This window comes from Penicillium chrysogenum (assembly GCF_028827035.1).
Source record: "Penicillium chrysogenum strain IBT 35668 chromosome Unknown utg000004l_segment0_segment0, whole genome shotgun sequence".
Taxonomy (NCBI): domain Eukaryota; kingdom Fungi; phylum Ascomycota; class Eurotiomycetes; order Eurotiales; family Aspergillaceae; genus Penicillium; species Penicillium chrysogenum.
The window spans coordinates 3260102-3281896 of record NW_026622752.1 but is presented as its reverse complement, the minus strand read 5'-3'; the positions used below and the strand labels follow the sequence as shown (position 1 = coordinate 3281896).

The 21795-nt window shown below is 50.3% G+C and overlaps 6 protein-coding genes across 6 annotated transcripts; 4 read left to right on the top strand and 2 right to left on the bottom strand.

Moving 5' to 3' along the window:
- Positions 1-168: 168 nt before the first annotated feature.
- N7489_007206 (chromosome segregation protein SMC) lies at positions 169-3997 on the bottom strand (the record flags this gene model as incomplete). The annotated part of the gene is made up of 5 exons (XM_056712956.1): positions 169-461; positions 522-2419; positions 2473-3683; positions 3732-3891; positions 3960-3997. 5 exons carry the CDS (start codon positions 3995-3997, stop codon positions 169-171), a joined length of 3600 nt encoding a protein of 1199 aa, XP_056566671.1.
- Positions 3998-4313: 316 nt separating this feature from the next.
- N7489_007205 (serine/threonine-protein kinase RIO1) lies at positions 4314-6026 on the top strand (the record flags this gene model as incomplete). The annotated part of the gene is made up of 1 exon (XM_056712955.1): positions 4314-6026. The coding sequence occupies one exon, from the start codon at positions 4314-4316 to the stop codon at positions 6024-6026; it is 1713 nt and encodes a 570-aa protein (XP_056566670.1).
- A 685-nt stretch (positions 6027-6711) lies between these two features.
- Positions 6712-8375, bottom strand: N7489_007204 (autophagy-related protein 17; the record flags this gene model as incomplete). The annotated part of the gene is made up of 2 exons (XM_056712954.1): positions 6712-7893; positions 7935-8375. 2 exons carry the CDS (start codon positions 8373-8375, stop codon positions 6712-6714), a joined length of 1623 nt encoding a protein of 540 aa, XP_056566669.1.
- Positions 8376-9574: 1199 nt separating this feature from the next.
- On the top strand, positions 9575-11596 carry N7489_007203 (F-box/WD repeat-containing protein; the record flags this gene model as incomplete). The annotated part of the gene is made up of 1 exon (XM_056712953.1): positions 9575-11596. The coding sequence occupies one exon, from the start codon at positions 9575-9577 to the stop codon at positions 11594-11596; it is 2022 nt and encodes a 673-aa protein (XP_056566668.1).
- A 1034-nt stretch (positions 11597-12630) lies between these two features.
- On the top strand, positions 12631-13272 carry N7489_007202 (uncharacterized protein; the record flags this gene model as incomplete). Its single annotated transcript, XM_056712952.1, has 2 exons — positions 12631-12700; positions 12749-13272. The coding sequence occupies 2 exons, from the start codon at positions 12631-12633 to the stop codon at positions 13270-13272; spliced, it is 594 nt and encodes a 197-aa protein (XP_056566667.1).
- Positions 13273-13948: 676 nt separating this feature from the next.
- On the top strand, positions 13949-21241 carry N7489_007201 (putative ubiquitin-specific protease UBP12; the record flags this gene model as incomplete). The annotated part of the gene is made up of 7 exons (XM_056712951.1): positions 13949-15926; positions 16462-16473; positions 16546-18399; positions 18468-18606; positions 18662-19820; positions 19873-20524; positions 20580-21241. The coding sequence occupies 7 exons, from the start codon at positions 13949-13951 to the stop codon at positions 21239-21241; spliced, it is 6456 nt and encodes a 2151-aa protein (XP_056566666.1).
- Positions 21242-21795: the final 554 nt, after the last annotated feature.

Sequence of the window (21795 nt, the reverse complement as noted above, 5' to 3'; positions counted from 1 at the left end):
AATAGCTGTCGTCTACCATTCATTGAGACATACAAAGAACTACGTTGCAAGAATCGGAATGAGAATAGAATAATAAACGAGTTCGGTATCAGAATACGCCAGCCAGCTAGTCCATCAAAGCAAATGTTGATTACAATATACAAAGAGCACACCTGGGAAATACGACGATCACGTCTTCTGCTCCTCCACGAACTTCAGAGCCTCCTCCCGCGAGACAACATCAATAGTACTGGCCTTTTGCCTGAAACTCACACCATAGCACTTCTCTGCCACATGCAGCATTTCAGGCCTGAAGGTAGTGCAGATGAACTGCCCGTTGGTGGAATCTGAGATGGACTTGAGCATCTGTGCAACGGCCGTCCGGTACTGAGCATCCAGATTGGCGTCGATCTCATCGAATAGGTAGAATGGCGCGGGATCGCAAGCCTGGATAGCAAAAACGAGTGCTAGAGCACAAAGACCTATGGCGAGATAGTTAGCAATTGCAAAGCAAAATACAGACTTGGAGTGGAAATGCTTACTCTTTTGTCCACCACTCAGCTGCTGGATACGCTGTTGATCGTCGTGCTTGCTATTAAAGCTCACACTGATGCCGACACCGACGTAGTTCTCGACGCTCTGCCGAGCTTCTTCATCATCTGAATCGAGGTCGTCATCAAGTCGTGTAGCACGGTCTGTCTTTCTTTGAATGATAAGACGACCACGACCGGCGGGAACAAGCTTCTCGAACACGTTGTGGAACTCGCGTGAGACCTGCTTGAAGGTTCGTTCAATGGCCTCATCCTTGCGCTGATCAAGAACAGAAATGAGGTCGTCGATGGACTTCTGGGATGCATCCAGCTCGGAGCGGCGCGTAGTAAGAGTCTCACGCTGCTTCGTAAAGCTATTATACTGTTCAAACGCTTTCTTGTTGACGTGGGAATATTTCTTAAGAGCCTCGTTGGTCTTGTGGAGCTTCTTCACAACAGTGTTGGAGTCAGTGTTCTGGTACTTGGTGAAAGCTTCATCCGGAAGAACACCAAGGGAACGAATGTTAGCCGCGCATTCGGCACCCTGCTTAGTGAGTGCGGCCTTCTTTTGCATGCTTTTCTCCATACGACGCTGGTGCTTTTCGATAGATCGAGCGAGCTCTTCGATTTCCCGTCGGGTATCCGCATTACGCTGTTGCAGATCCATCACACGAGTATTGCCTTCTTCAATTGAGGTGTCAACTTCCTTTAGTCGTGCATTGAGCTTCTCCAACGCCTGGCTAATGCGCTTCACTTCACGTTGTGTCTCTTTCAGGTTACCCTGAACCTCCTCGTCAGCGATATCAATGTCTCTGTTGAGTAATTGGTCAAGGCGCGGGTTGAGGTTCTCCCGGAGCTCAACTTCCAGCACCGATTTGCGTGCCTCGAGCTCGCTGCGCTGACCTGAAAGCTCTTGGTATTGACCACGCAGATCTTGCACTGTGCTGCTTAAAGTCTCCAGTCGAGCTTCCTCCTCGCTAGTGAGAGCTTTCTGGAAAGGCGACGACAGTTCGGTTTGGAACGCATTGACTTGGTCGTTCAGTGCCGCAAGGTTAGACTCGACATTTCGAAGAGCGCGCCGCTTGGCATCAAGAGCATCCTTCTTGTTTTGAAGGAGATCTCGCTTGGCCCTCAATTCGTGCCGTAAAGGTCCACTGCTGTTCTGGACCTGATGTCTCTGTTGCTCAAGCTTTTGCAGTTCACCAACAGCCTTGGTGATCATCTGGTCGAGTTTCTCTAGCTCTTTCCGGATTTCGGTACCGCGATTTCTCTTGGTCTCGTACTCATCGCGCCACTTAGCTAGACCCTTGACAGCGTCCAGTCGTGACTGACGGGAGTCGTGGTATCCACCAGTCAAGGCACCGCGCTTGTCTGATCGATCACCCTCTGGAGTGATAGCATTGACACCATGGCTTCGTGCGTACTGTGACGCAACCTGCAGGTTGGGGCAAATGATAGTCTTGCCAAACACATGCTGGAAGGCTCTCTCATATGCGGGGTCGTATTGCAACTTGTCGATCATGGGTATCGTGTCGCTAGCACGGGGGATGTTCATCGGCCTAGAGCGAAGTCTGTTCAGAGGCATAAACGTCACACGACCAGCCTTTTCCTTTTGTAAGATCTCAAGAACGGTGGTAGCAGTTTCATCTGTGTCAACGACGTAGTGGAATAGACTCTGGCCGGCAGTGACTTCGACGGCGGTGCGATATCTGTCATTGACATCGAAAAGCTCCGCAAGTGTACCATAGACTCCTTCAAGGTTGTGCTGGCGCTTGATTCGCCGCACTGCGGCAATTCCACGACTAGTGTTGTTATCCATCATTTGCGAAAGATTGCGCTCGGCACGGTCCACCTCCTGGGATGCGTTCGAAAGCACAGAGTCGAGCTTTGCTTCTTCTCTCCAAAGTTCCCTGTGGAAACATTAATATCTGTTCTAGCCAATTAGTTATTCAAGCAAGCTTACTTTCTTTGATCCATGAGGCGGTCTCTTTCATCCTTAGCATCTTGAACTTGTTGATCCACATTATGCATTGTGTCACCGCGTCCGTCGATTTGCTGGCGCAGGCTTTCAGTTTCCGGTTCCAAGGCAGCAATCTCGCCTTCTAGGTCTTGGATATCTTCTTGTGTCTGCGAGATCACACCCTGAACAGTGTTGATAGAATTATGGCTTTCGCGGACTTCCATGTTCAGCCACTTGTCACGCTCAGACTTATTCTTGAATCGCGAGTTCCGACCCTGCTTCGCATACAATCGCTGTCGCGATGTCTCGGCATCCGTCAACTGTGATTTAACGGAGTCCTCCTGGTCCTTCAGGCCGTTGAACCGAGGGAGAATTTCCCGGTGTTCGGCTTCACGCTCACTGATAGCAGACTGAACAGAGCGGAGGTCGGAGTCGTAGCGTGATTTCATTGCTTGTGCGGCAGCCTGGTTGTCAGAAAGAGACTTGGCTCGGAGTTCATTTTGAGCCAGAGTCTTAGATGCGTCACGTCGTTCGTCCTCCAGTTGAGCCTTGTCAACCTTCAGGAACTCAATTTGTTGCCGGCACTCAGCGATCTCAGCATCGATCTGAGAAATGGCCTTCTCGCCTTCAATAAATTGGTCACGATTGTTGTCGGCATCCTCAACGCCGTTCTGGCGTCGCTCTTCGATCTCATTGAGGACCTTACCGATCTCCTGTTGTTCAAGAGAGTAAATGGTGTACTCTAGACAGCGGCGCTCCTTGTCCTTCTCCTGATAGCTTCGAAGCTCGTCCTTTTCTTCTTCGAGTTCCGCAAGACGTTCGTTAATGTAGTCGAGTAATTCGTCGATCTTGGCGCGTTTGCTGTTGGTCTCATTCATAATCTTCAAAGACTCAGAACGACGAGCTTCGTAGACCTGGGTACCAGCGACCTCCTTAAGCAGAACTAGGCGCTCAGAATCCTTCATGTTGGTCAACGCAGTCACCCGGCCTTGGGGAACAATGTAGTAAGGGTTAGATCGAGAAAAACCAGCCGACTCGAGCAGGTTCATAACATCGTTCTTGGTGGCATTCTTGCGGTCGAGAGTGTATTCGTCCTTCTTGATACCAATAGTTCGGCGGAGTACGACCTCGGGCTTGCCGGTGGGGAATCGATCGTCGGAGTTGTCGAAGATAATCTCGACGTAGGCGGACATTACAGCGGAACCGGAACCTTCCTGCTTGGGGTCAACCTATGTAGATTTGAGTAGTAACAAGGTACATACGTGCAAGAGAGCTTGACGTTCCTCTCTGCCGAGATGAGTGTAGGCATCGCTGAGGACGAAGCGAATAGCCGCGAAGAAGTTACTCTTCCCGGAACCATTGCGGCCGACAATGACGTTGTGTTTGGGAGAGAATGGCTCAATGACCGTTTGATCTTTGTAGCTGAGTTTCGCGCGAAGTCAACAAAAGTTTCGTAGAGTTATAAATATTGCGTAAGGAGTTGGAAATACCTCTTGAAGCCTTGGATAATGATCTGCTTGACATACATCTTGAGAAGAAACGCGCGACGCGAGGATTAATCAAAATACCCTCAGCATAACGCGCCTGGCGCAAGAGTAAAAGAATGAGCCACAAAGATCACACCAGCAGATCAATCTGGCAATGAACAGACAAAGACCGAGGGATATCGTAGTAGGTGTTGCGAAACCTTGGAGATTGACTACGCGAGGAACGAAATTAGCGCGTCTCGTTGGGCGCGGGGTTCTGCCGGGCGGTGACCCTAATTTGAGCCACAGAAAAAAAAAAAACCTTGGGGACCGACGGAGATATTCAAATCTCTACATTCTCGACTTTGGAGACCCAGAATGGCTTCAAATGAGAATACCGCCCAGGCGGCTGGCATTGCCGATGGCCTCGCGCCGTCGCATACCTACGTGCCTAATGAAGGTTACGTGAACCCTGATACTGCAGACTCCGCCGAGGCGGGGCATGTTCTGCCCGAGGAGCTGGAGGATGGAGATGAGGAAGACGAGTACTACGACGACATTTTCGACGAAGAATTGGATCGTGAAGATATCCTGTCTTCTGACAACTCCGATCTTACCAAAGCATACAACCGCCAACGCAGAATCAACGACCTCGCTAGCGACTCCAATGTACCGAAATGGACATACCCCAAGACGAACACCCAGAAGCCTACCGTGAACACCTCCGCGTTTGTCGATGACCAGGTCAAGTCTCTCACTCGCCATGCTGCAAAGATCAAGCTGGATGACCAGCAGGCCGGCATTGCGGGGCGCAATGACAAGGGTGGAGATAAAGCAGACCGAGCCACATCCGAACAGGTGTTGGATCCCCGTACCCGGATGCTTCTGCTGCAGATGATCAACCGAGGCCTCGTCTCGGAAATTCACGGTTGTTTGTCGACCGGAAAGGAGGCGAATGTCTACCATGCCATGTCCATCTCACAGGAAGACGAGGATGCTGCCCCACTACACCGTGCGATCAAGGTTTACAAGACTAGCATCTTGGTATTCAAGGATCGTGACAAGTACGTGACTGGAGAGTTCCGTTTCCGTCAAGGATACAACAAGAGCAACAACCGCGCCATGGTCAAACTTTGGGCTGAGAAGGAGATGCGAAACCTGCGAAGAATTCATGCCGCTGGCATTCCCTGCCCCGAGCCTATCTTCCTACGTCTGCACGTCCTTGTTATGGGATTCATTGGTAGCTCAAAGGGCCTGGGCGCACCCCGCCTCAAGGATGTAGACTTCAAGATTCCCGAACCCGAGACTCGTTGGCGTGCACTGTATATTGAACTGTTGGGCTATATGCGTGTTATGTACCAGACATGCCGTCTGGTGCACGCTGATCTTAGCGAGTACAACATTCTCTACCATAAGGAACGCCTGTATATCATCGATGTCAGTCAAAGTGTTGAGCACGACCACCCGCGCAGTCTCGAATTCCTGCGCATGGATATCAAGAACGTCAGCGACTTCTTCCGCCGAAAGAACATTCTGACTCTTCCCGAGCGGACTGTGTTCCAGTTCATCATCTCCCCAGAAGGACCGGTTGATGTAACTGCTGGCAATGAGGAGATGACGAATGCCATCGAAAAGCTCCTCATTGCCCGTGAGGAGGGTGACGATGAGCAGCAGGAGGCTGAAGATGTCGACACCGCTGTCTTCCGTCAACAATATATTCCCCAGAACCTAGATCAGGTGTATGATGTCGAGCGTGACGCCGAACGCATTCGTGATGGCCAAGGTGCTGACCTGGTTTACGGAGACCTCTTGGCCGGTGGCAAAAAGAAGGCCACTGCCACTGATGCTGTTGATGAAGACGCCGAGTCTGACGCAAGTGGCGGTGTCTCCGTCTCCGGATCCGACTCAGAGGGAGAAGAAATAGACCCATTCGCGCCAAAGCCGCCACGAGGCAAGCGTTTCGAGGACAAAGACTCCAAGCGCGACCACAAGGCAAAGGTGAAAGAGGAAAAGCGTGAGCAACGGGCGAACAAGATGCCGAAGCACTTGAAGAAGAAGCTTGTTTCTGGCTCGTCGAGAAAGAAGAAATAAGCCCCCGTAGCTTTATGACCTTATCTTTGCATGTGCACAAGTTGCGAATGTTGTACTCTGTGTCAATCTACCGCTTGGCATGATTTGATGATGAAATGCATATATGGATGGATGGAGCATTGGGCATTTGATACCTTGGTCTATACTTGATAGAAATGGGAAAACACAAATATATATTTAGTGCAAGCTCTTCCAAACTGAATCCCATTTAGAGGACATCACTTATATTCATACATATATGGCGATATTCACAAGTGATTCGAAATAAAATCAAAATCGAGGCAACAACTTATCAGAGCTCTCTTTGGACGTCACTCCAATCCGTCCTCTCGCCATAAATTCCCCACAAGTGTCACCAAACAGTGCTTACATCCCGCGAAAAGCGCAGGAGTATGCATCTAGAAAACGAGCATCGAGCAGGGAACATAAATGAGGAGCATGACGGAAGGTCAGACCTATTGTGTCTTCGTCATTTAAGTCGCGATCATCACTGTCACAATGCAGTAGTTAGAAGCGGCATCGAGATGCCAAGATCCAATTTCCATCTTAGCTACATATGTAGTGGGAAGTTCAGGGTGAGGCCGACGACGCCGATGGAAATGGCGTAATACTCGGATGGTGACGGGACGAACATGTGCACTGGATGAAAGTAAAGAGCTGCCAGCGTCGAAGACTTCGCAGGAAATCAAGCGGTGTGCAATTGGGACGCGACCTTGTTTCGTGCCTTTACCCTTGCATAAGCTTCCTCGACAAGGTGTCTCGGCAGGTCAGGGATTTGTTCTCCTTCAGCACTTCCATCCGACACTCCTGCCTTGGCAGCTCCTGCGTACTCGCCCCCGCTGGGTTCCTCGAGTAGTTTCTGCCCTATAGGACCACCATCCAACTGGCCGCCGGAGAGGCGCGTGAACTGCACCTGCATTGGGGCTAAGCCAACGCCGGGCCATATGTCGGACGGAAGAAAGTCACCCTGTTCAGCACGGAAAGTTTCGCGAGCAGCGGCATCTTCATCATGGAGCTGGTCCAGTTTATGCCGGGTATCTCGGAGCACCTTTTCCACACGTTGGCGAACATGACGCCGACGTGCTACTTCCAGCATCAGGCTGTCGTAAGCATTGAGAAACCCGTCGTACAGAGAGTGCAGATCAGAGAGTTCGACAAGGCCAGAATTAATGCGGTCGTTTTCTTCAAGCCACACCCGCGTGAAGTTATGTGCCTGAGAAATGTAACGGGGTAAGCGAGATGAGGCAAGAGAGGATAGGTGGCTGTGAACTTCAATCGTTGCCTTGGAGATGGACAGCAGGGCATCTCGCTGTGCTTGCACTTGTTCAAATATGGATTCCATCTCATTAATGCGATCTTGGATCTCCATAACAACATCATCCGCCTCGGGGGCATCCTTGATCAAAACAGCTACCATCTCCTGGTACTCGGCGTCAGTCATTGGGTCAAGAGGTGCATTCAAATTGGCGTTGATCTCCGCCCCGATGTTTGGCATTCCATCGTTGCTGCCGTCAACACCAGCTGGCATATCCCCCGTGATCGATCGTGCAACTGCTCCTCCGCCATCTGTATGCTTCACGGCAGTGACACAGAGATCAAAATGCCGGACCAGGGCTTCCAAAAGAGTGGCCATTTCTTGGGCATGGGCCTCCAGAGATTGAATCTGGCCCGGCATAGACGACAAAGTGAGAAGGCCGGAATCGGACGCAGATGACGAGGAGGATGTGATTGATAATCGGGATGACGCCAACTTCGTGGCTGTGTGGTAATGACGAAGCGACTTCTTGATGGCTTGAAGTTCGTCATCAAATTCATGATTTGAGGTGTCCAATTCGGCACGCGCTGTATTAGTGCGGTCAATAGACGCCTTCAGAGAGGCATGTAGCTCTTCAACCCCCGCTCATCAACAAAGTCATGTAGGGACTTCTGCTCTTCATCGCCAGGTCTGAATGATGCGTGAACGATAGTCCCGCGGAGCAGATCTAACGTGTGTTTAAGCCGAGCATCAGCCGCATCCAGGTTCTTTAATGCTATTGAAAATTCATCACGACCTCGGTATGATATCTGTTCAACCTCGGAACGAACGTCATATAAAAGACGAAGTTGCCCATTAAGGCCTCGGCGTAAGAAGCCTGTCCGGGAGCACAGGACAACACTCTTCTCCAATGCCGAGTGCGATGCAGTGACTATTTCATTGGCCCGCCAGACATGGGTAATGGAGGAGAGCGAACGTTTGGCACCCAGCAGATACGAGATCAGAGTGTCAAGCTGGGGTAGAGATTGGTGGTCCCCCTCGTTCAGTCCAGCCTGCGGACGAATAGATGATGAAGAGGACTGTGATGACGCCATTGAGAGAATAAATTAATCCTGTTAATGGCGCATTCGGACTAAGATAAGACTAGGTTGAAAAAAAAAGATCAACCTTTCAGGGGCGAGGGTGAATTGATTGACACAGCTACAAGGGAAAGGAGGTGATTGGACGACTTTCCCTTCGCCAAAACCCTAGGACACTTCAGTATAGGCCTATATTTGCCAAATCAGACCAGTGTAAACTTGAACACAACCAGAGGAGAGAATGGCTACATCATAGCCCATAGACCTAGGAGCTGGGTGTCGCGAGGACCTCGGGAGCTCGGTACAATAAGCCGGGACCGTGCTTTACACGGCAGACAAGTGAAGCACGAGCTCCAGCCCCTAAATGACTTGCAAATGAAAGGGATGGAAAACAGCCTCTTACCAGTAGTTCTCGATCGGTTCTCGGTCGAGATCTGATACTCTGGGTACAACTTAAATCGTGGACACGGCAAGCCGTTCATAGAAGGTTTGGATGGACCGCAGTAGGGTGTGTGGTAGTCACCGACAAAGCTGGGGATAGTGGGTCTGACAAAGGGTGAGTGTCGGTGTGTGATGGCTGTGGGACTAGTCTCTGTCATACAGAAGATAAAATACCCCGTTTCACCCCAGTCAACCCAAGTAATGACGAATCAGCCTGTCGGAAGCGTAGGAATGATCGATTGAGGTGCGATGGCGTGGAGATGGCGCCATGCGGATCATAGTCACGTGCCTCACCGCCCAGATCACGTATTTGCCGCTCTGCCCTTGTCACGCAATTCCCCAGACTCATCGATGGCGATATCAAAGACACCTCCCAATTGTGCAATTTTTTCCCGTGGATGATTTTCTGATTTAAAAGCCTCCGTTGATCTTGTTTGTACTTTCTCTTTAATATCCAAGTCGATTTCAATTGTTGACCTTGGAAGCTCGATATCGCTCTTATCTCAATCTTCCTCAGGGTACTCATATCGCCTGAATTGATAACCCTTAACCCGCCCTCTTGACTCCCTGATTCTGGAGAATTTTCCAAGGACGTCCACTGCGATATAGATCGATATCTTTCCTCCGTGCCCCTCTCTTTAAACTACTCAACTCAGGAGACCTTGGATATCTGCAAACCGACTGGTCTTTATCACCGTACATCAAGCGCGACCGTCCATCACTTGCCCGGGCGGCCGTCCCCTCTCTCACGGCGCGAGAACAGATCAGCCACCATGGCCGATAGGCCGGAACCCTCGTCCACACAGCAGAGCCTGGTTGTTCCAGATGCAGGGGTTAGTGCGAACGCCGACTCCAACCGCTCTCTGCCGCGAAAAGACACCGACAACACCACACAAACCCTGGAGGAACTAGCGAGGCAAAATGTGGCTCCTTTCCTCGCAAAATATCAGCCACGACAATATGCGCCTCTGCGCTCGCAAGTTTCAACCCCATCCGAGCGACACATGGTAAATGCCGGCTACTGCTATCGTCATCAACCTGACTCAAAATGTAGCAGACGCCAAGCCGATGAACAGTCGATGACCCAGCTGCAGTCCGAGCTGAATCTACTTCCTCAAAGTGATCAACAGGGTATTGCCCATGTGTGGTCGTTGTTCTCCGCTGCTCCAGCGAAGCAGCGGACTCTCATGCTCCAGGGAATTCTAGCGCAGTCCTGCTTCCCCCAACTATCCTACATCTCCGCCAGTGTCCGCGAACTCATCCGAATCGATTTCCTCGCTGCCCTTCCTCCGGAGCTGTCCTTCAAAATTCTCCGTTACCTCGACACGGCCTCACTGTGCCGAGCAGCACAAGTTTCTCCCCGCTGGAGAGCGCTCGCGGATGATGATGTGGTGTGGCACCGGATGTGCGAGCAGCACATCCGCCGAAAGTGTAACAAGTGCGGTTGGGGTCTTCCTCTTCTGGATCGCAAGCGCTTGCGTGAGGCCAAGCGCGAGATTGAATTGCGCGCCACCAACTGGGGCAACAACAAGCCTGCAGTTGGGTCGAGTGAAACCGCAATGGTCGAATCTTGCTCGACTGTCCAACCTCCAGCCAGTGGCAAACGTAAGTTGGAATCTGACGAAGAAGCCGCTGCCCTTGCAAAGCGCCATTGTGCCTCGTCTCCCCAGTCTCCTGAAGTGGACGAGAGTTACTTCAAAACTCGTTACCGTCCGTGGAAGGAGGTTTATCGGGATCGATTCGTTGTCGGAATGAATTGGAAACACAAGCGCTGCTCAACCAAGGTCTTCAAGGGCCACAGAGACAGTGTCATGTGTCTGCAGTTCGAGGACAATATCTTGATGACTGGATCCTATGATGCCACAGTTAAAATCTGGGACACAGATACTGGCGAAGAAATGAGAACTCTCAAAGGCCACGTCGCTGGGGTGCGTTGCCTCCAGTTCGATGACACCAAATTGATTACTGGTAGTCTGGACCGCAGCATAAGAGTCTGGAACTGGCGTACAGGCGAATGTATCTCCAAGTACAATGGCCACGCTGAAGCGGTCATCGCCCTCCACTTTGATTGCACTCTTCTCGCGTCCGCCTCTGTCGATCGCACTGTCAAAATCTGGAATTTCAAGGACAAGTCTACTTTCATTCTTCCCCACCCACAGGGAGTCAACGCTGTCAAAATCGACTCAGTTTCGCGCACGGTTTTGACCGCCTGCGACGATGGTGCCGCACGACTTTGGGACTTGGACACCAAGACTTGCATCCGAGTCTTCCATAACCACATCGGAGCCGTTCAACAAGTCATTGCTTTACCTCGAGAAATTGAACTGGAGAACCACCTCGCTGACTGCGAGAACGACCACGTCGGCACATCTTCTCAAGGTGGCGACAACATCCTGAGCACACTTTCCCCTCTTCTTGAGGCCACGTCTCCATCTCACCCGAATTCACCCTTCGGCTCCTCTTTTGACCAGGATCAAGACCGCATCGAACCCCCGCGCTACATCCTCACGAGCGGGGTGGACACAACCATCCGACTGTGGGAAACCAGCACCGGAAGATGCCTTCGCACCTTTTTTGGACATCTGGAAGGTATTTGGGCTCTTTCTGCTGATACATTGCGGATTGCGTCTGGTGGAATGGATCGCATGGTCAAGATCTGGGATCCTCGTATTCCTACAGGCCAAGATACCTACGAAGGTCACAGCGCAGCTGTCAACTGCATCGGCCTGAGCGACAGCCGCTTCATCACGGGTGGTGATGACTACCAAGTTCGCATGTACGATTTCCGGGCCTAGCGTGGCCAACCCTTTTCTTCTTTTGTCTATCGAGAGTACCCTTCTTGGTAAAATATTTGCTATTGTCATGGGATGGGGCGTATAATTGCGGCGCTGCCATCTTTTCTGTTCTTTTTTTTTTTTTTTTTTCTTGTTTTTATATTGCATCTCCGGTTGATGGATGGATACCCTGGCGCATTCAAGAACGGCTTTGGTTCAAACAAGGTGATTTGATCTCATATATTGCCACTGACTGCATCACAGGCGCTACTTTTTTTTTTACTCTTACTCCTTGTTTTTCTCATCGGCTATTTGCTGGCTTCTTGTTAATAATGTGTGCCCCTGTTTCCATAGGACCATCAATGAATTTGAATGATTATTTTCGAATATGAAGGCCTTCTGTATGATTTTATGAAATTGCTTTGAATACATATAAAACTCCTAGTCCTACTAGTCGTTCTCCGCTATGTGACTTACCATCGTCACAACTAGTTCTTATTCTTCTAGCTATAGTATTACGAAGAACTATCTATAAAATATAGATCAATGAAGTATCTAATAAGACATCTAGAAGTCTACTAAAAGTCCACTAAAAGGAAAAGTCTTTTCCATTCAGTTGTCATTATCATTGACAGAGCTTAGCCTGTTTCTTCCGTGAACAATAAAGTTAGTTTACATAGTTAACTACATAATTGGATCTACAGTATACTTTGATTTTCTTCTCTCGAGCTATAGCATTGATCACATGCAAATTGTGAACTTCTAAATTGGTGGTATATGGACATAGGTAATCTCATGGTCATTTTGGTGCTCCGCAACTGAAGAAGATCGGACCGTGTCCAACGGGTTATCATTTTGTCACACGCCACTATTCCCAATTAGGAGTCCATCCTCTACCTAGGTACTATAGAGGACTAGTAGGATGTTGACGCGATGCATATTTCTAACCGACAAGCTTCTTCTATTCTGTTTCCAACTCTTGTCATCCTCTATATCGCAATACAAGAAAGGAAAACGAAGCCCACTCGCTCTGATCTAGTCTACCTATAATTACTATGGCGGATGCTCAAACCGATATTCGATCTGACCGAGTGTGGTCTCATCAAATGGATGATCTTCCATACGGTTAGTATGTTGAGCAAAACCAAAGAAACCGAAGCTAATATCATGCAGACCGAGATTCCGCTGACATAGAGACAAAGCCAAGTCTGGAAGCTGAATACGCCTCAGCTTCTAGCCCCGAACTCCCCTCGTCTAAGGCTCAGCCAGTTGCTGTGGCTAAGGACCGCCGAAGCGGTTACAGACAATGCTGGGGATTTTGGCCTCACTGGAAGCGACTCCCGATGGGAATGAAATGGCTTATGCTTATATTCGGGTTGCTCGCCTTTGGAGGTGTCATAACTTGGTTCCTTGTCCCCCATCTGATAGGTGAGGCCCGCATCAAAAAAGAAAGACTGGCAAAGCTCGAAGCCGCAAATCTTAACACCGAGAATGCCGTGCACCGACGTGCCTCGATAGTGGCCCTGCCCGGCGACTCTTCCGAAGCCTCTCTGTCTGTTGCCATGCCGTCCCCTACCGTGACCGCTCCGATTTATATCTTCTCGGATCCTGCACAAACAACCTTTTTGACCAAGGCCCGTGTCGCCATGTCTACGGATGGCGTCGTCTCCCCAGTTCCCTCTATGGGAGTAAACTAAATGCAAGTGACACATTGAATACTGTGTCGGATCTATTGGTATAATGAATCCAGGGTGAGACTTCGTGGATTTGAAGGTCTGTGTGGGATGTGTGTATTGATATGATTGATATGATTGCTATTTGCTATTGATTGTGGTATTACTACATGTTACTATTGTGTGTCCCAAAAGATAACTATTGTCTCCTATTGCTGCGGTTCCCATCGAGAGAGACATGAATACAATCCAATTCAACTCTATTGTTCCTATTGTTGACACTTGAATACTATTATCTACTATGTATTATCTACAGCCTCAATCAACCTACTCTATTTCATCTTCCTGTCTATGGACTGCCGCTTAGTTTTTTTAAAATCGCTATCATCTCACCTTCACTTCTAATTCAATTTCTGATGTACAGTTCCAGCCTTTGAATGCTTGATATCAGCATTCCTTCTTCACCATCACCTGAACATTCGACCATCTATCTATCCTCGTACATCTTTTCCACATCCCCCAAGCGCCACAGGGTAACTTTGCATTTATTGCAAGCCAACCCTATCACACGAGCGACAGATATCCTCAATTGATTTAGTCTGAACAGAATGTAATTATTGACTGCTTGAGGCTGTTCCGATTTTGACAGTTTCTAACCGAACCTGTTTCTTTGCAGCTCGCAGCTATTCACCCTTCCACCATGGCATACTCTCCCGAAAGACTTGAGCGGGCCCAACAGCTCTTTGACCGTACCATGGGCGAGTTCTGCATGCTCCCACATCTCGATGGCCCATATCACTTGAGACAGCGTGCCTCCAAGCGCGCCGCTGTCATTGCGTCGTGGCATGACAATGACGAAGATGAAGACTACAGCCCTTCAAGCAAGCGAACACCGACCAAGCGCAAGTTATCTCTTCTATATGATAGTGATCAAGATGTTCAACCCGACAAAAAGGCCAAGAGCTTGTCCCCGACTTCTACATTCCGTTCAAGACTGGGTCCGGACACGGAAAGAGAAGCTTCCGTCCCTCCTTCGACGCCCTCGCACAGTGAGCCCGACAGCTGGGACAGATACTGGGCCGTCAATCATGAGATAGACACATCAAATTCACGATACAGCCTTCGACGCCGCAACAAGGAATTGGCGTCAGAATCACCACAGAAAACAGACACCCAGATTGAGGCTGAGACATCCAATCCGACTGGGAATGTGCCCGCTGAGGACCAACCTCCCATTAGAGGGTGCGCTGCCTGTCAAGAACTAGGCATGGAATGCTCGCTTGCATCTGACCCCAATCCGTTCGCCTATCCTTGCACAACATGTGAAATCGATGATGTCTTTTGTGTTGTGAGCCCCCCGCCCATTTGGAAGCGATCATGCGAGAATTGCAAAGGTCGGAAGAAGGATACTTGTTCATATCGCTACGCTGATTACGACCATTCCCAACCCTGCCTCTCATGCAGGAACCATGGCTTCGAATGTATTGCTGGACCAGCTAGATACCCACCCTTTGCACTCTTTTCCACGAGTGAACCAAGCGAGCCAAGCAGTCCTCCAAAGGTTGATTCTCCAGCAACCTCCAACTCACCCCATGGTACCCCAGAACTCGACGTTTCTGAGGGATCCAAGGCGATTGAGCAAACCAGCTCTCCTAAAATTGATTCTCCAGAAAGCTTCAACTTACCACATGGCACCCAACAAGCAGAGGTCTCTGAGGTACCCAAGCCGAGTGAACAAGTCAGTTCCCCAGCTATCGAATCGAACGTCCAGCTTCCAGAGAGCAATCCCGCAAAGAACGACTCTTGGGAGCCCTCTTCTCCATTCTGCAACGCACAGCCCCCCGTTGTTCAGGTCCCGAAGCCACATGAGGTGATTGAGATCTTTGATTCAGACGATGACAGCCCGAACATCCCGGAGAGACAGCCCTCGCCGATTTACATTTCCGACTCCCTTGAGTCACCTAATCAAGACACGGTCTCAAATGCCATTGCTTTGCAGTTCACGAACACCCAACGAATCTGGACTGAGCTTGTTCATCCCGTGCAGTTTCTTGCAGATGACGGAGAAGGATTCCCTCCTTGCAACTGGTGCAACAACTTTGCATTTGGCATCAATGGCCTCGGCCCTCGTTACCCAGAGGTCTTGATCTTTGGTGACGGCACGATCGTTGAGCTTCAGGATGGTCACAATGCCGAAGGAAAAGAACAGAGCCGGATGTGTATCTCCTGTACACTCAATCGGTTCAAGATTATACGATGCTCCCACGACACTCTCGATCTACAAACTGTGCCTACACCCGTGAAAGAAAATTTACGAGCTGATGCGTTGAGACTCCTAAATGAAGCAAACGAGGTTCTGATTGACCCCGAAACTGGGAAGGCTGGCCCTTTCCACCCATTTACCACTTACCAATGGTGCAGTCTGTGCCGAGAGCCTGCATTCGGGACTTGCCAGGCAATTCAGCCAGTCGATGTCTACGCAGATGTGGTGAACTGTGACGAAGAATCTCGTGGCTGTGGACTGATGCTCTGTGAGAGCTGTCTCCACCTCACCAATGAATTCCAAGGTGACCTCAATGCTGTCATTGCCTGGGGTCGCAATGGCCCTAGCCCTGTATCCTACCGGGCTGATGTGGAGTTCCTGCTGTCCGGAGCGGAGAACAACAACATGTATCGGCGTTACATGGTGGTCCCTTGATCTGCAGCCCTGGAGATGGTTGTTTTTATTCTTTTTTTCTATTCTGTCTCTTCTTTTGCTTTTCTTTCAATGTACATATCACACCGTAGTGAGAAAATAATATGTTTCCAATTGTGTTTCTGAATTCTATGCTAGCAAATCCATAATTGTTTGAATACTCTGCAGGGCTCTAGGGCTAACTTGTTTGATTACAGTGAGCGGGCATTGTGCCCTAATTCATTGTTCACAATAGCTCAATAGCACGATAGGATGGCAATAGCACTACAATAGGAACAGAACTAGAATCCTAACCCTAAGACCACAATAGCTATTGACAATCAATCCCATTCACGAGTCCCATTGTGTGAACTACTCTGAATACAACAGTAGTCCACCTTCAAGTATAAGAGCTGTGAACTCTCCAACTTTCATTTCTTCTCTTCCCATACACATCTTTCATTTCTTTTCATAACTTCTCGTACTCTTACTTTTTTTGTTTCACTAATTGTCTTTAACATTGACTTCATCTCCCAAAGCGCTGGTCGTCTGTATGTGGATAGCCCTGGGTTTCGTTTCCGCTCCGGAAAAAAAAAATTACTAAACTTCAGATTTTCTGCCAGTCGAATTCGTTCACATCCTAAATCCCCTTGTACTTCCACCAAAAGGAAGTAAGGGTGCTGCTTTGATCCCATTTTCCATTTTCCCCTGGTTGCCCCGAGCTGCGACACGAGGTGCGCAGCTCATCGCCACGACGTCTTCACCAAAGAGACGAAAAGTTTCCCCAGAGCCTCGCACCAGTCCAGGCCTTCGGGCTCGACGTCACGGCCGCTCCGAACATCACTCTCGCCACACATCTTCCTCTTCTTCCCGCGGCCAGAGTTCGTCGTCGTCCCCGCCTCGCTACGTGCCTGCGCATCTGCAGTTTCAGTCCGGAAGCCCGCCTGGCCGCTCGCTCACCCCCGCGACCGCGACCGCCGGACTCTCCCTCTCCAGCGACCATTCCGATATGCCCTCCGATACTCGAGAGGGTACACCTCCAACTCATGGACGATCCCCTTCTCCCGGCGAGAAGCGCCCGGCATCCGAGATTACGGACTCCGACCCGGAAGGAGGTGTGAGCACTGTCCCCAATAACACGCGCACATACATCATTCCCCGCACATGCGACGGCACCAACGATGAATCCACGAATCCCACCACTTTGAGCAATGGCAAGACAGAATCCGTACCCTCAGCCGATGAGCAGTCCAGACCAGCATCGCCCAAATCAGATGATACTCCTACAATCGACGAGCAGGTGGCGGAGGTGAATGCGCTGATGACCGCGCCGCTGAAAGAAGGACAAAAGGGCTTTGTTGTTTCCATGGCTTGGCTGAAGAAGGTGCTTGCACGCACTGCGGCTCATGCGGACCACACTGACAAAGGATCATTGGAGGGCGACATTGGTCCCGTCAACAACCTGAACATAATGCTCGACACCGACCCAGCGACGCCCAACTTCAAAGACGAAACCGGTGAAACTTTTGTGCCCATGCGCCCCGGTTTGCATGATGCTCTGGATTTCGCCATAATCCCGCAACATGGCTGGGACCTGATCCAGAAATGGTACGGCCTTGCTGACCAGTCACCTGTGATCATTCGCTACGCTCACAACATCAGCCAACCTGGCGATACTGAAAACATCCAATATGAGACTTACCCTCCAATTTTCACCATTTTCAAATTGGCCAACCCCGCCGCTGGTACCACCCCGACAATCTTGAGACAAACCGTCAAGCAGTCTGTCAAGATCCTGGCCAGTCGCCAAACAAATTACCAAAAATGGTTGAAGGATGCCAAAGAACAGGCTGGTATCGAGATGTCCACCAAGGTTCGAGTTTGGAAGATTCTTCAGCTTCCTAGTAGCACCGCTGCATCAGCCACGGCCACCCCAGCTGTCTCTCGCAGTCAGTCGCCAGCTCCTCCGTTGGCTCTGATCTCGAACCCCAATGACAAGCTCCTTTTCGATCTGAACACTTTCCTCGATCTTCCAGAGGGAAGTCACCGGGTGTTGCTTGAAAATGTCAAGGATCAGACCCAAAACGCAAACTACAACGGTCGTATGACCTTGGATATGGCTGGTCTCAGTGTGACGAATTGTGTTATTCTTGAGGAACAGGTTGGCGGCTCCAGAGGTGGAGAATGGGTGTCCGAAGCCTCTGCCAAAACTCTGAAGAGTCTGGGTATCCCTGTGGATCAGCCCAAGACCGATGCTGCTACCAAAGCATCTGCCGCTAAAGTCGCACTGAAGAGCCCACAACCGAGTGGCAGATCTACCCCTACCTTGCCACCCGATCCAATTAGGGGACTCATCTCTCGTGGTCGGAAGGGCAAACAGCTTATCGTGGGATTGCAGAATCTTGGCAACACTTGTTACATGAACTCTGCGTTGCAATGTGTGCGAAGCATTGAGGAGTTGTCTTATTACTTCCTGAGTGAGTTTACACATTCTTACTGTTGGACACTGCAAACGAGGTCTTTCGATGCTAATCTTGGCCCACAGGTGGATTGTACAAACCAGAGTTGAACCCTACCAATGTCCTTGGATGCGGCGGCACCATTGCCAAGCAATGGGCCAACTTGCTTCAGGAGCTCTACAAATCGGACCCTCAGCCGAGATCTGTCAACCCCCTATCGGTTCCGTACTGCCGCTGGTCGGCAACGTGAAGACTTTGCTGGCTACGAACAACATGACAGCCAGGAATTTGTCATGTTCCTCCTTGACGCACTGTCGGAAGATCTAAGCCGCATTGTTGGCAGCAAGCCAGCCACTGTCATCCCTGATTCCACTGACGAGATGATTCACGATCGCAAGGCTCTTGAGGAATTCGGAAAGAAGTGCTGGGATCTCTACGAGGCCCGCAACGCCTCCATTATCACCGACCTGTTTGCCGGAATGTACAAGTCAACACTGATTTGCCACAATTGTGAGAAGACCAGCATCATCATGGACCCTTTCACAATGGTCACTGTGCCCATCCCAAGGGGTCCGATGCTCATCAATCGGACCATTATCTTTTATCCTCTTGACGGCCCACCCGTATCTCTGAAAGTTCGGCTTGATGAGAACGATACCTTGAAGGTCTGGAAGGACTTCGTTGCCGGAAAGATGGGAATTGATGGGGACCAAATCTTTGCAGCAGAAACATTGCACAATTCCTTCTGGCAAACCTTCTGCGACGATGACGATACTTTTGGCAGTCTACGCATTGGACAAGATGACACTATTGTGTTCTTTGATCTTGGTCCTCTTCCAGAACCTGCTAATTCCGCTGACTCTACTTCCGACGAAGATGCAGTCCTTGTACCCGTCTTCCACCGCAAACTTGTCCCGCGCAAGAACAAAGAGGCCACTCGTGAACTTTTCGGAATCCCCTCCTTCATACGTCTTTCTAGTGAAGAAAGTCAAGATCTTGAGGCGATTTACCGCAAGCTCCTGAACCAGGCCAATAATATGACTACACACAACCTTCTGGCTGCCGAAGAGAACAGAAACGACGACAACGCAACTGATGACTCTGACACTGTGGTTACGAACGAGGATGATGCACGATCAGCGGATTCCCGAATCAAAACGACGTCTGTTGACGGCGAAGACAGCATCGTCGACATTTCCATGCAAGCCGAGCAAGCGCCCAAGCCTGCAGAGGACACCGACGAGTCGGATTCCGACTCTGAATCTGTCAAGTCTCCCCAGCATCCTCTTGCTGGCAAGATTCCCGCCAGACTGCTGTCACTCTTTGATGTAACGGTCATGAGCACAAATGCCACTCTGCCTGATGGACGCAACATCTCTACGACCAAGAACTACCCCTCCATTTCCTCTCGCATCCCATCTACTCCCACTTCTACTAAGGTTTGATTATGCTGTCTTGTCCGTCCAGATTCAGCTCGCTAATTTTCTCCAGGGATCCGATGATGCTTCCTCCAAAAACTCCGCAGATGACAATGTCGATGATGACGTCGATACAGATGAATCAGATGTGACACCGAACTCGGCACGATCGCTCCTTCACCAAGGTGACGCCATATTGCTTGACTGGACCCCTGATGCCTTTGATTCGCTTTTCGGCGGCAAGCCCCATGACTCTGAGGAGGTCCGTGGTCGCCCTACCTACATGAACATCAGGAATGTCTTTGATCACACTATGACGGTAAGCCAGAAGAAGCCAAAGCAAGCAAATTTCTCTCTCGACCAATGCCTGGACGAGTTCAGCAAGGAGGAAATTCTTTCTCAGGCAGATAGCTGGTTCTGTCCTCAGTGCAAGACCCACGTTTCAGCCACCAAGAAGTTTGAGCTGTGGAGAACCCCGGATATTATGGTCGTCCAACTCAAGCGGTTTAGCCAATTCCGCGGCAGAAACGGGCACAAGATCAGCACTGTCATCGACTTCCCCTTTGAGGGACTGGATCTGAGCAGCCGAGTGGAAGGCCCCACGGGTGGAAAGAGTGTGGTGTACGATTTGATCGCCGTCGACAACCACGTGGGTTCAATGCTTGGCGGTCACTACACTGCCTTCATCAAGGACTTTGTGACTGGTGCCTGGGTCTACTGCAACGGTCCGATCCCCTCCCCTGACATGCTAATTTGAATCTTTACTGACATAAATCTCAGATACGTCTGCGAAGACTGTTACAAACTTGCAGACGATCATCACGTCGGGTGCCTACCTCCTGTTCTACCGCCGTCGCTCCGATCGTGCATTGGGCAACCAGGAGCTGCGGGAGCTGGTTGAAAGATACCGGAACCAGGAGGCCAGTGATTCTGGCAGTTCTTCCGGCTCCCGCAGCCCCGGTGGTTCCCAATCACCTTCGGAGGACGGCGGTCGTGTCCTCGGCGGCGCACCCCGCAAGGGGTCGTCTGCCTTGGCCGGGGCAGGGGTGGCACCCCGAGTGAGCCGGGGGCAAGACTCCCTCGGCAATGACCTGTACTCTTCTGCCGAGGAGAGTACTTCGGGCTCGGAGGACGGTGGCAGCGAAGGTAAGAAAATCGGCTTCGAGCACGAGAATGGGGGGTCGCAGGTCGGCTCCCTCAGCAAGCTCACGGAACCCTCTTGGTCGTTCGACGCCGCTCACGACATCTCACAGATTACCGGTGGTAATGCTGCCACCGAAGATGGCATATTCGAGGGTCGATGTCCATGGGGTGGCATGGACATCGACCCTCAGTTTCAGCTTTGTCTCACTTCTGGGGGTGAGGGGGAGGATTCCTCCGATGATCTCCCAGTCGTGGAGCTGCGTGTGGGGTCCGAGGACGTAATGTCCTCGGACCCATGAATAATACGAACATATAAAAAAAAAAAAAAAAAAACCAAAAAAAAGGGAGGGGATGGATGGGGGGATGGGGGTGTTTTTCTACATAGGGAGGGGGATGGGCAGGTGGCCCATACAAAATAAAATGTTTCTTGCTTCAATTTCAATCAGTTTCTCAAAGAAAAGTAAGAATAAGGCCAAACTCAGGCTAATGTAGGTCCACTGAATGTCGTTCAGAAGGTCACTTCACCCTATCACTTCTTCATTTCTTCATCACTTCACTCTATCTTCTTCATCACTTCTTCATCACCCAACTACCTCACCAAGGTCTTATAATCTATACGTGAGAAACAGGCTGTCAATGACCTCCTATCTTTGTACCAGATCACACCGAAATATGTCCAGGCTCTAGGTTCAGTCTGCGTCGGCAATGGCTACTACCAATGTGTGTCCATAAGGTGACCTCGTTCTGTATAGTTTGCTGCCCTTTTCCGTCACTCTCCCACCTTTGTGCACATATAGCGGTCCAGTTCACCACCAGAGATTGTTCCAAGGACCTAAGTTAATGTTAATGTGGA